Here is a 16,978-nt window from a genome sequence, read left to right on the forward strand (position 1 = left end):
CCGGCCAAGAACAAAAAGGAGCAGACTAGACCCACAGAGTCACTTTGTCACGCTCCTATGTATTTGTGTTTATTTTAGATTTATTTTGTATTACTGTACGGATTTTAATTTTTCGTCTATTCTGATGTCTGATTTTTTTGCTCGTCTTGGGGCTGGACTGCTGTGACACATCAGTTTCCCTTCGGGATCAATAAAGTCTTATCTTGTCCAGAGGGGGATATCGGACACCCCCCGAAACGGAGCTCATTTCAAACTGGGTTGAGCTGATGCTGCCGTTCGTATCGTCAGAGAGTTGAGTACCTCTCGGGTATGTGAATCCTCCGTCTTGAAAGACGCCGCTTCCCCTGCGGGGGGACGTAGCCGTCCCCCCGGCGTCTCGAATCTGAAGATCCGGGCTGGTGGAGAAGCGAGATAAATCGGGGCTGCCCCTCACCCCGAACTCCCGACAAGTTGACCCCCAGCATGAGCGAACAACTCTCAGTTCACACCCTCCGTTCTGAATAGTTCAGTCTCCTCCCCCAACTCCCCGTTATTTTAAAGACAAAAGCCACAGACTGGACCACAGGTTCGTTACAGAAGTGATTTATTGGCCGGAGGGCTTAAAACAGTTTTAAGTGCTGCCCGGTTCGCTGGGTGTTTTTTTTCCTAAGGAGGGATGATTTGCCAGCAGGCGGGGAGAGTATCCAGCCAGGCCTCCAATCCCTTCCTGCGCTCTGGGGGCTGTCCGCTTTGTACAAGTCACATCCCCCATGATCCTGTTTTGCATCTAATCGTCTTTGTCTTGATTCAACCCCCCCCCGACCCCACTCCCCCCCCGCACCAATTTCTGTTCACAGTGGTTAAACCGTTTTACCCTCTTGGCCGTCTTCAGCGTTACCCTGTCGGTTTCCACGGACTGTCCGGGCGCACAGCTTTTCCGTCCCGGCAAGAAGGGGAGAGGTGACCCGTGGTCCGAGTTCATCCCAGCGGGGTGTTCCGACAGGGCGGCCCTCGGCGAGGGCCCCTGTGGGGGGGTGTGCGGCGAGCAGTTCGATTTTCAGTCCGGACGCCTTCCGCCAGGATCGCATGATTCCAGGGCAGGGGGGGGCAAAGGCGTTCCCGGAGCCGCCCGTCAGATCGCTGGGCCGCGGGTCACTTCCTGCTCCTTCAGCTCATCCAGTTGAGGTCATCGTCCTCGTCCTCCTCGTCGTCGAACAGAGGAGCTGGGGGAGGGCGACCCTTGAGGCTCTGCAAAACCAGTCACGACACACAGTGGCCAATCAGCAGCCGCTTCCTGCCTGCATCGTCCAATCAAGAGTAGGGAAGCCCATCGATGCCAAAATTGATCACGTTTAATAAGCATCTGGTTTAAATGGCAATTTTTCTTTCCTCTGCGGCGCCAACAGGCTTCCCTACGGACAGCTTTATATAAAAGAAAAAAGATTCTCTTCATTTAAAAGGGGAACTGCAGTCCCAATTTCTCGGACTGTTCGTCATAAAACGACGATGTCGCAAAATTTTACCAACCTCGAATGAGGCACAAAATCCTGAACTAGGCGACAGCCGTGTGGTCACAAAACCCCTGGTCTTGCCCACGGGTGAGAGCAAGAGTTTGCGAGAATCGCCAAGTGAGCTGGCCCTTCCTGCTCACTAGTCGCCAAACTGACTACTGCCCTGCGATGTACGAGCGAATTAGTGCAGGTTGTGCCGCCGACATTCCACTGCAGAACGTTTCCAACCTGATCTGCATGCAGAGTTAACAAGTTAGCGCCTTTTATAAGCAAAACCATCTTGACGTCGAGAGCAATGCTTCTTTTCTAAAAGAGCTGTATGCGCAAGCCTGCTTGTTTACAGTGTCACAGTTGCCGTGTCGCCTCACCGGAAGTTTTGTGATCGCGCCCATCTGGAAATTTAATCTCTTTTGTGATGTAAATTGGAGGTTTTATAAGTTACCGCATGCATTTTACTTTCACTGGGGTTTGAAATGCACTCATCAATGCCAATTCCTTCTAACCCTGAAATATAAAAATAGTGCTGCAGTTCCCCCCTTGAAGGAAATAAGCCTCTTTCTGCCCACTGATCTGTACTGGAATATTCTGAATAAACCAAGAGGAGAGAGGCCTACAAGCATCCATCCAGCTTCAGATCACTGCTCCAGTCCAACACATGATCCTTTCAAACACCCCCAAACCCCTGGGGCTACCCTCCACAGCCTGGGGACCATCACCCCCTTCCTCACCAGCTCGTCCTCCTCTTCCTCGGGGGGCGGGGGCGGCGGGTTGGTTGGCGCCTTTCTTTGGAAAGGGACGTCTTCCTCCCGGTCCCCCTCGGCCTCTCCCATGCGTGTCCTGCGAGAGAGAGAGAGAAAGAGAGGTGAAGAGGTCAGTGATTCAGAAAGAGAAGGGTGGAGAAAAAGTATAAGAGCATGAAAATACTGTTCTATTCATGCAGGTTGGTGCGATGTATGTATACTGCTTTTGATAACCTACTGCAAACGTCAACACTGGTTGCTTTCTGAAGGCTAATTATTGCACGGAGCATCATGCATAAATATATTAGTTACGGTCTTTGTCAAAGCTTTTTTTCCCCTCTGTACAGCTTTTAAAGGACGTCATAGCTGTGAACCCTGTCCCCTGCAAATACTGGATGTAGGTACGATAAAACAACCCGGGAATGGCGCCGTACAGGCCCAAATCCAGAAGGTGGCGCCACTCGGCCCATCAGCCGCAGAGCTATTTACTTCCGCTAGTGAGAGCTCGTCTCGCCCGCCCTCACCTGGCACTTCCAGTCTCTCCGTCGTCCTGCTGCAGGGGGTCTGGATGTGGCGCAGGCCGCGTCGGGGGTCCCTGGGAGGGACGCAGTGCCGCCCCCTGCTGCCCCGGATCTGCTGTGGCTTCGGGTGCCTCACCTTCCGACTCCCGGCCTGGAGCAGGCAACGGAGGTGGGCTCTCTGCGAGCCGCTCGTCCTCCGCTCCCTCCCCGAGACCCTGCCCTTGTGACGAGGTGACATTTTCTGCCTTTGACTGCCAGCCGATTGCCTGTCCCGACTCCTTTCCTTTCCGCCCCCCTGTGAGCTCCTCTTCTTCCTCCTCCTCCTCCTCCGGCTGGGCCGTTCCTTGTTTCGGCACCTCCTCCTCCTCCTCCCGCCCGGGATTCTCCCCTTCCAGCCTCCTGTCTGGGTGGTGCGTTTCGCCTTCTCTTTCCTGCACTTCCTGTTTTGGCCCCGCCTCTTCCTGCTCCTGCTCGTCCGGTTGCACTCCCTCCCCGGGCTCCTCGTTGGGCGGCTGCACTTCCTCTTCCTGCTCACCCTCACTCTCGCTTTTACCCGATGATGCGGCCTCCTCAGCCTTGGTCAGCAGCTGCAGGGTCACGCTCTGGGCCAACGGAAAAATCGGATCACAACTCTCCTCGCAAACGGCAAAAGCAGGAAGGCTACGTTGAAAAGAGTTTATTTACAAATACAAGATGATTCCAAGAGGGATTTTTTTTTCTATTTTTATAAACATTATTTATAATATACGTTTTATATTTATTTATATTTGATTTTTTTATTTCTGGGTTTGAAAGAATCAGCATTGTTAAGTGCGTTTCAAACCGCATTAAGAGTAAAACGTACACATTAACTTGTAAAAACCTCCAATTTACATCACCTAAAAGACAAACCTTCCAGGTCTGCCCAGCGCCATATTCTGCGATTCAGAACGAGGCAACAAAACTTCTGGTGATGTGACGCGGCCTTATTATTGTGAACGAGCAGGTTTGTGAACGTACCGTATCCTCTTTTAATCCAATAGAAATATTGCTCTCGGTTTCGAGACGGTTTTGCTGACACATACAGTGCTACTTGTTCACTCTGGATCACGTTGGAACAGTAAAATGTCAGCTGCACAAATCTGTACTTATTTTATTGTGCATCACAGTATATTAGACATCACAGTGACTAGTGAGCAGGAAGGGCTGCATCATGTTGCAATTCGTGTGAACTCAAATGTGAGTTTGCAACAACATGGAGACTTGCAGTACTTTCACAAAGTTAGCAGTTTTGTGCTTATTTGTGCTCAAATTCGTAACATTTCTCTATAACGTCAATGATTTTAGTTTGTTACCGAGACTCAATAACCGGTCTGAGAAATTGGGACTGCAGTTCCCCTGTAAATGAGCTCAGAAGTCAGCAGCAAGTGTGCCTCTTAATACGTGTCCCTTTCTTCATCACCCTGACCTGCGAAAAGAGGGGGAGAGGGGAGGGGTGGGGTCTAGGAGGTGCTGGGCAGGCCTACCTTGATGGTGTTGACCAGAACCCCCAGAACGGCGCCTCCTGTGTACGTTTCCTGCAGGTCGAACTGGCCCCGCAGTGACTGGAACACCCCATTCATCACCCTCTTCACCTGTACACAGAGCGTCGGGGTCAGGCTTTCACTAGATCACAGCATCGGTCTTGTCCTTAACCAGCTGTGCTGCCACCTTGGGAATCCCACTCGCATCGGCCTAGCCACACGAACCAGGCTTCCAGCTGCAAAGTCTAGGTCATAGAGCTCAACTTGCTCTGTTGAGCCCTTCCTGGTTTTTTTAAACGAGGGACCGCCCAGCTCGGATGCCCTCGGTATGTCCTGTGTGCAACTGTGTGCTCTGTACAACCTGTGTGTCATTCTGTGTGTGATGGGACAGTAAGGTCTTGACATTCGCGATGGGTCAGTGCACAGACCGTCGCAAACTGCCAACTTCACACGTGACCAAGTCCACCCCAAAGCCGTCGCATAATGTACGGCAGAATGTTTCATGTATGGTTACATATACATGCTGCAGCATGTATATTTAACTATACATGTAACGCGTGAGGCTGGACATTGGTGGTGGTAGTGGGATTCCCCATTACCTGTAAAGCACTGTCAGTTAAAAGACATAAGTAACCCTCCCTTGTATGACAACGAGAGATAAATGCTAAAGTACTAATTTACTGGCTTTAAGTTAATTGAAATAACATTCATCGGCTAAAAGACACAACAGTAATCATAAACGTGTAGTAATCAGTGAAAAATAATAATGCACATTTCTGTTTCTCTCTCTGCCTCCGAGATTAGCACACCCCGCTGTAATGAAAACAGGCAACGAAGCTACCGTCCGGGCTGTCTGACAACGTCATCTGCAGCCCGTCGTCCCCACACTGCTGACACAGAGCCTGCAGCGTTCATTACAGTATTACAATAGGACCATGCGGAAATGTGGAGGCAGGGAGCAGGGAGAAGCCCATCCACTCACTAGATTTGTCTCACGATCCTAGTCTATTGTGCAGCAAATTTAAAAGTTGCGGTTAAGACTAACTTGTACTGTTGTTCTGTATTATTGTTCGAGACGTTATGTTTAGGAGCTCTTGAGGGGCAATACAGGTTAATTCAATTCAATATTTCCTTTAAATTAGAGCCTTTGGCTCCGTTTCATCCAGCTTCTTTCGTCAAGACCCAGACTCGGCCAGACTGAACCGCGACTGAGTGAATTCGCCAAGGCCAAGAGTAACACAGGCCCGTCCGGTCCCCTCACCTCCCCAGCGGTGTCCAGCTGGGTCTGTTCCACCAGCTTCCTCTCCAGGCTGGCCACACGGGCCTCCAGACGCTGCCTCATCGCCACGGTGCTCTCCTGCAAGCTGGAGTACTGGGAGAGAGAGGAGAGAGAGGGGGTCGGACAGGAAGTGTTAGACCCAGGTCTAAGCGGTCCCCTGCCCCTCCCCCTGGAGACAGTGGGCGTGCCCTACCTCATCTCTCAGGGCCTGCAGCTCCTCCCCCGTCTCCTCCTGCTTCAGCAACTGCTGCTCCCCTGAGTCTCGGGCCTGCTTGAGTGCCGACAGCTAGGGCAACAGGATTGTAACTCGGGTTTCAAACATGCGCTTCAATCCATTCAGCCCTTCGGACTGTTGCATTTCTGCGTATCGTTTTGGTACCGGTACGAATAAAATCATCATTCCGCCCCTGGGGCGCTAGCGGACAAGTCCGCCTGCCCGCCCGCGGCCGCTCACCTTGTCCTGCAGCTGGGCCAGTTTCTGTTCCAGGCCGTCCCTCTGCTCCTTTAGCTCCGCCAGCTGGCGCCCGTGCTGCTCCCTGGCCGCGGCCAGCTGGCGATCGCACCTGGCCTGCCACTCTGCCTCCAGGTCCGTCTGCAGCTGGGCCATCTAGACACAGGCAGGCGCCCTGTTAGTTCCTGGTGCAAGTGCTTGCCGAGCTGTGCAGAGACTGCTTCCCACCTGCGCTGGGGGGGCTGGCCTGGTGAGCCTCTGGGCTGCTCCTGCTTGGTGCTGTACCCCTCTCTGTACGCCAGCTGCCCCCCCCCACTTCCTTCGGTTCTACCCTCCTGTCTTTACACTGTACAGGAGGCACCCTCTCTCCCTCTCTGCGGGCTGCACTCCCTATCCCCTCTAGGCTATACAGGCGCCTCTGCTATAACGCGACTGACGCGTTCCTGTTAAACCTCGCGTTACGCAAAAAGCCGCGCCATAAAAACAACGGGGCTTATGGGAAAGACCGCCCCAGACCTAACCGCGTGCCTAACCCGAGCCCCACCAAATTTAATCATCATCCTAATCAAAATGTTAGCTCAGTTTAGATACATGTTCAATGCACCATAAAGAAATACTACAGGAAATTTAGGAGGTGATGTTCACCACCTGACACCTGACGCTTCTTAGACACATTCCTGTCACCTTGTCCAGTCATATTTCCGGCAGCGCAGACACCTTTGAGAAAACGGCGCAAAAAATTGAGGAGCACTTCCAAACCACAGCCCCTGGGACCACCGAGCATCCCGTGTAATCCTCCACAGACCGCCCCGTTACTCCGCGACGCAAGACGTAAACCTGACGGGGATGAAATCGCGTACAAGCCAACCCGAGTTTCGCGTTATCCAGGCATCATTCCCCCCGTTTACCAATTTGTTATGGAAACAGCAGAGATCACTATACTTCCCTCCCCAAATGTCCTTTCCCTCTGTATTCCCCCTCGTCTCTCCCTCCCTCCCTCCCCCTTCAGAGCTGTACCTGCGCCGCAGTGGCCTGGTCGGTGCTGGTTCTGGCCCGTCTCAGCTGGGCCCGCAGGTGGTCCAGCTCCTGCTGGCTGGAGCGCCGCCCCTCCTCCAGCTCTTCCTCCTGCCGCTGCCTCTCCTCCGCCCACTTCCTCTTCCTGTCCGCCAGTGCCTGGGGGCGGGGGGACACGCGGTCAGCCCTCCCACACTGGGGCCACGAGCACGCGGGCAGAGACCCTGGCGTGGGAGCAACACTCCAGGGCTCAGGACGGTAACAAACGGAGAGGAGGCGTTCAGCCCTCCTGATCTACGGTCTGGAAGTTCGGAATCCTCATCCCAGGATCTCATCCCGGGGTTTCTTGAAAGAAGCCGCAGAGTATCGGCTTCTACGACGGGGCTGTGGAACTCGTTCCACGCTCCCACCTCCTCCGCCAGCAGCAATATCACCCTGGCCAGTACCCGGATGGGAGACCTCCTGGGAAATCTAGGGTTGCTGCTGGAAGAGGTGTTAGTGGGGCCAGTAGGGGGCGCTCTCACCCTGCGGTCTGTGCGAGTCCTAATGCCCCAGTATAGTGATGGGGATGCTATACTGTAAAAAGGCACTGTCCTTCAGATGAGATGTAAAACCAAGGTCCTGACTTGCTCATTAAAAATCCCAGGGAGTTTCTAAAAAAAGAGTGGGGGTGTTACCCCGGCATCCTGCCCAAATTTTTCCCTGGCCTTTACCAATCATGGCCTAATCATCCCCATCTCTGAACTGGCTTCATCCCTCTGCTCTCCTCCCCACTGAGAGCTGGTGTGGGGGGAGCGGACTGGCGCATCATCCAGGTGGGGCTACACATTGGTGGCGGTAGTGGGATTCCCCATTACCTGTAAAGCACTTTGAGTGGGGTGTCCAGAAAAGGGTAAGGAATTATTACCACCTTCTGTTGTACAAAGATATGCGTCCTGTTCTCAACTTTCTAAGGACTTCTACGGCTTTTTCACTTGTCTTTCTAGGTCACATTTCAATGTTAATTCAAAAGAGGTCTACAGGATGCTTATCATACCTTGCATAAATCAGGGCATGCAAAACAGAATTTTGCAAAAATAAACTGAATACAATCTTCTCACAAATCCTAAAGTACCCATACTGGTTTATTGGGCTCTGAATTCACCCTGTGTTGGGATTCAATCCAGCCGATCAGAGATAATTGAAGGAATGGAGGACGTGAGTTAATGAGAGGTTATCACCCCTGTAGTGACAGGGGTGTGGAGGACAGAGGGTCCTGCAGGACAGCAGTGTGGAGCAGTGGTTAGGGTTCTGGACTCGTAACCGGCTGTGGGTTCGAATGCAATGTAAGACAGCGCTGGGGTACCCTTAAGCAAGTTACTTCAACCAACCTGTAAATACACCCCAGTTCAGCAGCTTTGGACGAAAGCGTCCACTGTGTAGAAACACAAACGTCTGCGAGACAGCCAGCTCACCCTGTCCAGCCCCTCTTTCTCGGCCCGCAGGTCCTGCAGCTCCTCCTCCTGGTTGGCGGCTCGGACCTCCAGCTCCTTGCGGCGCTGTTTCTCCGCGCGGTACTGCCCCTGAGCGCGCACGCTCGTCTCCCCCAGCTCTGCGGGGGGGGGGGGGGGGACAATGCGAGAGCTCGTGGTCACTGCCCTGGCCTTCTGCCGCCCTCCCGAGGACGTTCAGCGCTAAACCAGCGATGGCGCTAACAAGGCTTCTGCGTACTACCAGGTCACGTTGAGCGATGCTGGCCCGTCTGTTTAACCGGAATGCAGCTCCTGACACCGGAGCACAAAAGCTCGGGGAAAAGGATTTTAGACGAGCTGACACGTTAACAAGCCAGGGGGCTGCGTGGGGCCAACAGGATACAGGTTACACTGAGAGGACAGCAGGCAAACGCCAACAAGGCCTGCAGAAGGGCATGGTGGGACTAGAGATGGCGAGAACATGCAGGGACAAGTATCTCAGTCATCGGCACCACAAGTACAGCCCTGCCTAGGAATCAGTAAATTACCAGAGTACACCACGTAGGTGGCGGTGCAGTGGCCCTGTGGCTCAGGATCTGCACCTGTGCCTGGGAGGTTGCCGGTTCGTATCCCGTGGCCGGCAGAGGAATCCTACTCCGTTGGGGCCCCTGAGCAAGGCCCTTAACCCCAGCTGCTCCAGGGGGGCCATATAAATGGCCGACCCTGCGCTCTGACCCCCAGCTTCTCTCCATGTCTGTGTGTCTCATGGAGAGCAATAAAGTGGCTAATAAAGTGATCTCTTTCTTATCTTATAAAGCCAGAGCACAGCTCACAGAAACAGTTTGAGAATGGTGACAAATTGAAGTGACTGTGGTCGTCATGCTTTCGTTGACCGCACTGCAAGATCACCGCTTTGGGAATTCCCTACGAATTAAATGGCTAATTCAACCCTGCAGTGGGGTCAGACTAGGTACGATGGGCTCTGAACGGAGGCACTGGACTCCGCCGTACCTGCCAGCTGCGCCTGCAGTGTGCTGATCTGGGCGCTGTACTTCTCTGCATCCTGCAGGGCGGCGCTCAGCTGGCTGCGTAGCTCCATATCCCTCTGCTGGTGGGAGGTCACCTCCAGCTGCAGCTGGGACACCCGCGCCGTGGCGGCTGACAGCTCCTCCGTCACCCGCACCTAGGAGAGGGAGAGAGAAGCTGACACCCCTTTGCGCCGTTGGCAGGGAGATGGGCAGAGAGCTGGCGGGGCAGACTGAGAAACTCCAAACCACACGCAGGGGGACAAGGCACTGCACAATGTAATCAAAGGCAGGAAGAGGAAATGAATGAGGAAGCAGAAGCATGGTGAAGTGCGAGCAAGTGAGACTGAGGGGGCATGAGAGGAGGAGAGGGGAGGAAAGGAAGCAAAGGAGGCTCACCTGGTCCCAGCCAAGCTCCTGTGGCAGTGCATGCTGGGAAGAAAGAGCAGACAGTAATAGAAGCCCACAGAGCAATCAAACAGGCTGGTTAATCATCACCAGAGCCCAGAGGAACAGCAGGGGTTATCAACTTCACGGATCACGAGAGCAAAGAAGTCATTACAGGAAGCCCTGAGACAAAAAGCAACAACTCATGTGTTTCAGTGCTAACCTATAAGTCAAATCCCATCTCGGAGCTTATCCTGACCCTTCACCCAAGCTTATTTATAAAAAACAGCCGAATACCAAATGTTCTCTTAATATTAAGCCCAATCTTTAAACTCACCACCAATTCTAAGAAATCCCCTAATTCAATCCAAAACCTTACCCAGACCACTAGAAACAAAATCGCCAAAGATGATCTCAATGCTTAACTCCATTCCCATCTTTAAGACTGAACGCAGCCCTCATTCAACGGGAATCTCTGCCTTATGAGTGCTGTGAGTCTGTGCGGGATCCGGCACTGGTACCTTGTCCTGCTCGGCCTGGAGCACCCGGGCCTGGTTCTGCTCGCTGGTGTTTTTCAGAGAGTCGTTCCTCTGCTCCATCAGCAGGTTACTCTGCTCCACGTACCTGTGAGCGAGAGAAAGAGAGGCCAGGGAGTTGCATGGGGCCAACAGGATAGAGGTTACACTGAGAGGACAGCAGGCAAACGCCAACAAGGCCTGGAGAAGGGCATGGTGGGACTAGAGATGGCGAGAACATGCAGGAACAAGTACAGCCCTAGCGAGGAATCAGTAAATACCAGAGTACACCACGTAGGTGGCACCGCGGTGGCCCTGTGGCTCAGGATCTGCGCTTGTGGCTGGAAGGTTGCAGTTTCGTATCCTGCGGCAGGCAGAGGAATCCTACTCCGCTGGGCCCCCAAGCAAGGCCTTTAACCCCAACTGCTCCAGGGGCGCCGTTTAAATGGCTGACCCTGCGCTCTGACTTCAAGCTTCTCTCTCCCTGCCTGTGTGTCTCATGGAGAGCAAGCTGGGGTGTGTGAAAAGACAGGTTCGCAGTACAAGAAGTTGTATATGGCCAATAAAGTGATCTTGTGTAGCGACAAAGTGCATTTGTAACTGCTTGAAGAGGCAAGCGCTGATGACACTGTGCAGCCATGTCAGCACGTCTGTCTGACCTCTGGTTTTGGTTGAGGAGCTCCCCGATTTTCCTGTTCTGCTCTTCGATGCGGGCACTCTTCTCAAACACCTCTTTTTTCAGACACTCGTTCTCCTGCAGGGGACACCGGGAGAGAGAGAGGGAGGGAGAAAGGTCTGGGCTCAGAGAGGGCAGGAGCAGGAGACCCAACCCACCAGCCATTTGACTGACACGGAGCCAGTGGGACCCTTTATCAAAGGGACAGTATGATTGTTAGGACACTGAGCGACTAGGAACTAAACGAGGTAGGGTGATTGGCCAGAACAGAAGGCAAAAGCTATAACTGAGACTGATTCACGATGCAGAGAGCTCACTGCAGCTTTGTAACAGAGTGGAAACTGCTTTCAAAAAGTCTCTAAGGGTGTGTTAAGCAGATGCTTTTAACTGGCACACTGATATCACGAGGGAGCTCACCTGGATGATCCTCTGGATGTTGTGCATGATCATGGCAGTTTCCATGGACATAGACGAGAGCCCAAGGGACACGCCCCCCTGCTTCTGCATGTCATCCACCTGCCGGGCAACGAGGGTCAAAGGTCAAAGGTCAAACAGGTGCCCATCTTGGTAGAAAGGTACTGACAAAACCCCATCCTCCCCCCCCAACCCCACGCACAGGATTAAGAAGTGCACGACCCAACACTGACCTTAGATGCCAGCTGGTCCACCTTGTCCGCCACCTTCCCCACGGCCAGACGGATTTCGGTGTTGTACTGCCGGGCCTCCGTCATCAGGAAGGAAGTGATGTCACCAGGGGCTGCAGAGACGCCGCTGCTAAAGGTCACCTATGAGTCTCTTCTATTGTAGCCCTTCTGATCTATTCCCTTTCGCCTTTCTAATTGCTGCAGGCCTTACAAACGTTTGTTCAGGTATGCAAGGTGGACCCATGTAAATGAATGATAAAGCACAAGGATGTCTGAGTACATTTTCACGTGTTATTATTATTGTTCTCACCTGTATCATATCTAAAGTGTATATAAATTGTGCAGCTATATTACCGCTATGTGTGTATTTGGAATAACTGGTCTGGGCATTTGTTTTTTTTTCAGAATGCAGGACCTTCTACATGGTCTGTGCAGGGGTGCAGCGTGCCAAGTGTCCTACCTTGATAGGGCACAGTCTGAGCTGGGTACACAGCCTGCAGCTGGGAGGGGCTCACAGACGACTGGGCATAGGGGTATGACTGCAGGAAAAAAGACGGAACACGAGATGATAAGGGTGGAAGAGTCATCCTTCTACAGCAAAAAGGTCACATTTGTCCTCCTTTCGTCATGCACCTGGAAGGCATGGGCGGAGCCTGGCATGACCGGTTGAGGATGTGCCGTCGTCATGGAGATGGGCAGCAGGGCAGCAGAGGATGCTGGGACTCCAGGAAGAGGATGTGGAGACACTGTGAGGGAGACCGAGCAGAGCGTGGCGATTACTTCTTTGTTGGAGGAAAGGTGAATCGTATGTTTACGATTGTTTATGTGTGGCAACGCTTCATGTTAAGTGGCTGTTCTTAACTAGATTTCTATCCAAAGAGAAATCAAATACAGGAAATCAGAACACGGACTATACAGTGTTTCCTGATTGCTGATCATTTCCCTGAAAAACAGAGTGCCCTCTGATGCTCTGCGATGGTGGCGGCAGGGGGGCGGGGCAGGCGTGCGATGGTGGCGGCAGGGGGGCGGGGCAGGCGTGCGACGGTGGCGGCAGGGGGGCGGGGCAGGCGTGCGACGGTGGCGGCAGGGGGGCGGGGCAGGCGTGCGAGCGACGGTGGTGGCAGGGGGGCGGGGCAGGCGTGCGACGGTGGCGGCAGGGGGGCGGGGCGGTGGTGGCAGGGGGGTGGGGCAGGCGTGCGGCGGTGGCGGCAGGGGGGCGGGGCAGGCGTGCGATGGTGGGAGGGAGGCCAGGAGCCAGCTCACCTTGCACAGAGGCTGGAGGTCCAGCTGCCATTGCTACAGGCTGTGCTGCAGCGGTACTGGGGTGCTCTTTCACGTGAGACATACTGGGGTCCTTCAAACACAAGGACGATGATGATGATGATGATGGTTATGTACAGCCACAGGCATTAAAACGAGTGCACCTCTCCGACTACAGTTCCTCACAGGAACTCACAGGGGAGTACACACACACACACACACACAATCCCAGTGAAACTGGCATGAGCAGCTGCAGACTTAGCCGATAGCAACGTGCTTGAAACACGAATCCACTGGTTTATTAAGTAATAAACGCTATTTAACAGCTCATGCCTCTTTTAATGTTTACGGAATCCCCATTAATCCCCAAGTTGTGGTTAAGACACTATTGTCAGGTAAAGAAACACACCTGCAACTCTAGAAGCGTCTAATCTCTCAGCACACTTACGCAGAGACTTTTGTTGCCATCTCTGATCAGTTAGTTTTTCGAAAAGAAGCTGCTGCTGCTTCGGGTTTTGAAATCACCCACCCGCACTCTCATCAACTCCCCCCCCCCCCAAAAAAAAAGCCTTTACCTCCATCTCCGAGTCGCTGGAGTCTGGCTGGGAGGACACTGCCCCCGTGAGGAAGGGCAGCATCGGCTGGCCCATCTTCGCCATGCGGGAGATCAGCTTGGCCTTTGTGGCGTCTGGGTTCTGCGGGCCGGTGTTGGTGTTGGTGGCGGGGGGGTCACAGTTTGAGTGGGGGTTAACACAAAGACAACGCTGACGTTGAGCACCGAGGAACTCCAGGCACAGCAAGACCGTAGAGGGCGGCACTGTCTGCTGCACCGTACCTCACCAGAAGCATCACGCCCCACCAGATACTTTGTATTGGGCCAGAAAGTACAGAGGGTTCCCCCAATTTACGCGAGGGTATTTTAAATTTAGCGTAATTTCAACTACGTTTTCCTATTTCAGATAATGGCAAATGCTATAGTTGTGCGCCGCGCGCGCAAGTTTGACCGTACTTACACCCTACAGAGGAGAATGATGGGACGTGCCACCGACTAAATACCTTCAGGACATCAACTTGCGACGCGTACAAAACAAAAACACAGTTCACACAGACATGTACACATAAAAATACAGAAGATATTAGAAAGCATCAGTTATGTTTACTGTAGAGGGAATTTGAGAGAGAAAATGTGAGAGAGAAAGAAATTTTCAACCACAGCATCACCGTGGACCAGCATTTCCAACATGACACTCGTGGCCAAGGGCGTAACCAAGCGGCGCATGTCATTTTGACTCGTGCTACATAATTTAAACGATATAAAATATACTTAAAAGGTATAGGGCGTTATTTTACAAAAAACGGTCATTTTAATCTCACGGAAAACGCGGACCCACTGGACTGCAAGTCCTTTTCAGACATGACAAACCGGGAATAACCTGCAATTAATTTATGGCTATCGAAACTCTAGAACCGATCGGGCACCAGCGTTTCCTGCTAGTGGGAGTTCCAGGTCTGGCTCTGGAGGAGTTTTAGGCGACAGTGGCAGGAATCCTGACACAGAGGGCGGAAGACTCTCACCGTCAGCTGTTCGCTGAGGGAGTTGGACTTGGCGCGCAGCGGCAGATCTCTGCAAGGAGAGAGAGGAAGACAGAGGGGAGTCGTTAACTGAAAAAGGAAATGAACGTGTCTGTAATCTAGCACAGGAGCCCCCCCGCCCAAACTTGAGACCCCAGAATCTAAAAAAAAAAATAATGGAATTTTTTCCACAACAATTTCAATTTTCAAATTTTAAGAACGTGAGGACAGGTTACAAACGTGAAGGTCCTTTGGCCTGTCTAACTCTTTTGGGTAGGAGCTCACTGGGCTGGAGGATCTCATTTCTTGAAAGAAGTCAGGGTATCGGTCTTTTAACAACATGGCTGGGTACTTTCTCCCACACTCCCACCATGGTGTAGAACTGTTCATCCCTCAAAACCGAAAAAACTGATGGATTCTGGGATCCCTTGTCTACAGACGCTGAAAGGTAGCCATGGTTATGCACCACACCACACAGTGCATTTCAGCACACAACGAAGAGATAGGATAAGATCCCTTTATGGGCCATGTACAATTTCTTGCATTAGGAATTTGTCTTTGCGCAGACCCCAGCTTGCTCTCCATGAGACACACAGACAGGGAGAGAAGCTGGGGGTCAGAGCGCAGGGTCAGCCATTGTACAGCGCCCCTGGAGCAGCTGGGGTGAAGGGCCTTGCTCAGGGGCCCAACGGAATAGGATTCCACTCCTCCACCCAACTACTACCTGCCAAATGAATCTAGATGGGGCAAATGGCCTCCTCTCATTTGTAACTGTTCTTAAGTCCCCCTCCCCCAGAGCGCAGGGTCAGCCATTTATATGGCACCCCTGGAGCACCTGGGGTTAAGGGCCTTGCTCAGGGGCCCAACGGAGTAGGATTCCTCTGCCGGCCGCGGGATTTGAACCGGCAACCTTCCAGCCACAGGCGCAGATCCTGAGCCACAGAGCCACCCCTCCGCTTACAGCCTTGTGATAGATACCGCACAACCAAGATGGAAAAGCTTCAGACACACACACAGGCCATTAATAACATGGTCCCGGGTGCGTCTAACCTATTCCAATGCTCAGGAATTATTTAACAGATCAAAATACACAGTAAAGCAATTCTGGCAGTTTTAGGTTTTTAGGTCAGTAACAGAGACCAACCCCTGGTGTGAAATATTGCATTTTTGTCATTTTATGTAGTTAACAATAATTGAAAATAACGGAAAGCCATCTTCCTTCGTACTTCTTTGGCACAATCTGTCCAAGAAACCGCAGCTCAAAAAGCCCATAAAGAGATCAAACATCTATACATGCGGAGTTTTTAACCAGGCAGCCGTCTCCTACCCAGGCTTGGGCGGGGTCGAGGCGAGGGGCTGCAGGTGGGTTTCGGGGCCCAGGCTATCCACGCTGGGGGCGGGCGAAGGGGCCGCCGAGTCCCGTGACCCCGCACCGAGCCGGTCAGTCCCGCTGTCCTTCGCGAACTTCACCTGCGGCGAAACGCAATCCGAAACGAGTCGGTCGTCACGCCGGGGGGGGGGGGGAAATACCAACCCAACCGATTTCCATTTCGCGGATCAAAAGAACGAAAACGAATCTGCTGGGAACTTCCAGAACGTTCCATATCTTCCGGAGCCAGCAGCCCCATCACCCTGCAGCTCCCCCACTGGCTGCCCACTGAAGCTCAGCAGGTACACAACCCCATCTGAGTGGACTGCCTTGCTCAAGGGTACAGCAGGACTGCTCCACCCACAACCCTCCTGTTATAACATTATTATTATTATTTGCTTACACTTATATAGCGCTTTTCTGGACACCCCACTCAAAGCTCTTTACAGGTAATGGGGACTCCCCTCCACCACCACCAGTGTGCAGCCCCACCTGGATGATGCGACGGCATCCATAGTGTGCCAGAACGCTCCCCACACACCAGCTCTCAGTGGGGAGGAGAGCAGAGTGATGAAGCCAGTTCAGAGATGGGGATTATTAGGAGGCCATGATTGGTAAGGGCCAATGGGAAATTTGGCCAGGACGCCAGGGTAACACCCCTACTCTTTTCGAGAAACGCCCTGGGATTTTTAATGACCACAGAGAGTCAGGACCTCGGTTTTACGTCTCATCTGAAGGAGGGCGCCTGTTTACAGTATAGTGTCCCCGTCACTATACTGGGGCATTAGGACCCAAACAGACCGCAGGGTGAGCACCCCCTGCTGGCCCCATTAACACCTCTTCCAGCAGCAACCTTAGTTTTTCCCAGGAGGTCTCCCATCCAGGTACTGACCAGGTTCACTGACAGCTGAGCCCTGACCAACACCGCACACTTGCAGCCCCAGACTCAAGCCAGAGTGCAGGGCATCAGCCTCTTCCGGTAGGATAGAGCAATGGAGCCCAAGAGTCTAACTCATTGGAACCAGAGAGCTGCCTCAATCAAACATTATTTTCTTGTCTCAAGCCAGCGGCCACACCAACCT

At 52.8% G+C, this 16,978-nt stretch overlaps 1 protein-coding gene across 4 annotated transcripts in view; it reads right to left on the minus strand.

The window, feature by feature from the left end:
• Window positions 1-566: 566 nt before the first annotated feature.
• fkbp15b (FKBP prolyl isomerase family member 15b) overlaps window positions 567-16,978 on the minus strand; it is a 29,057-nt gene continuing 12,645 nt past the window's right edge. For 3 of the 4 annotated variants that reach the window (XM_088615078.1, XM_088615080.1, XM_088615082.1), the window contains 21 exons: window positions 15,855-15,997; window positions 14,531-14,579; window positions 13,531-13,650; window positions 12,959-13,049; window positions 12,329-12,441; window positions 12,156-12,234; window positions 11,699-11,808; window positions 11,469-11,567; window positions 11,035-11,129; window positions 10,382-10,484; window positions 9,873-9,905; window positions 9,460-9,631; window positions 8,452-8,588; window positions 7,001-7,156; window positions 5,987-6,139; window positions 5,726-5,818; window positions 5,515-5,625; window positions 4,257-4,364; window positions 2,755-3,353; window positions 2,219-2,327; window positions 567-1,227 (listed from right to left, as the gene is read on the minus strand). In XM_088615078.1, the coding sequence (XP_088471204.1) occupies window positions 1,147-1,227; window positions 2,219-2,327; window positions 2,755-3,353; window positions 4,257-4,364; window positions 5,515-5,625; window positions 5,726-5,818; window positions 5,987-6,139; window positions 7,001-7,156; window positions 8,452-8,588; window positions 9,460-9,631; window positions 9,873-9,905; window positions 10,382-10,484; window positions 11,035-11,129; window positions 11,469-11,567; window positions 11,699-11,808; window positions 12,156-12,234; window positions 12,329-12,441; window positions 12,959-13,049; window positions 13,531-13,650; window positions 14,531-14,579; window positions 15,855-15,997 (2,754 nt within the window). In that variant the 3' untranslated portion in view covers window positions 567-1,146. The remainder of the gene's footprint in view (window positions 1,228-2,218; window positions 2,328-2,754; window positions 3,354-4,256; window positions 4,365-5,514; window positions 5,626-5,725; window positions 5,819-5,986; window positions 6,140-7,000; window positions 7,157-8,451; window positions 8,589-9,459; window positions 9,632-9,872; window positions 9,906-10,381; window positions 10,485-11,034; window positions 11,130-11,468; window positions 11,568-11,698; window positions 11,809-12,155; window positions 12,235-12,328; window positions 12,442-12,958; window positions 13,050-13,530; window positions 13,651-14,530; window positions 14,580-15,854; window positions 15,998-16,978) is intronic. The other variant, XM_088615079.1, reaches the window with a different exon arrangement.

The sequence above is a fragment of the Lepisosteus platostomus genome, chromosome 21 (genome assembly GCF_059453375.1).
Source record: "Lepisosteus platostomus isolate fLepPlt1 chromosome 21, fLepPlt1.hap1, whole genome shotgun sequence".
Taxonomy (NCBI): domain Eukaryota; kingdom Metazoa; phylum Chordata; class Actinopteri; order Semionotiformes; family Lepisosteidae; genus Lepisosteus; species Lepisosteus platostomus.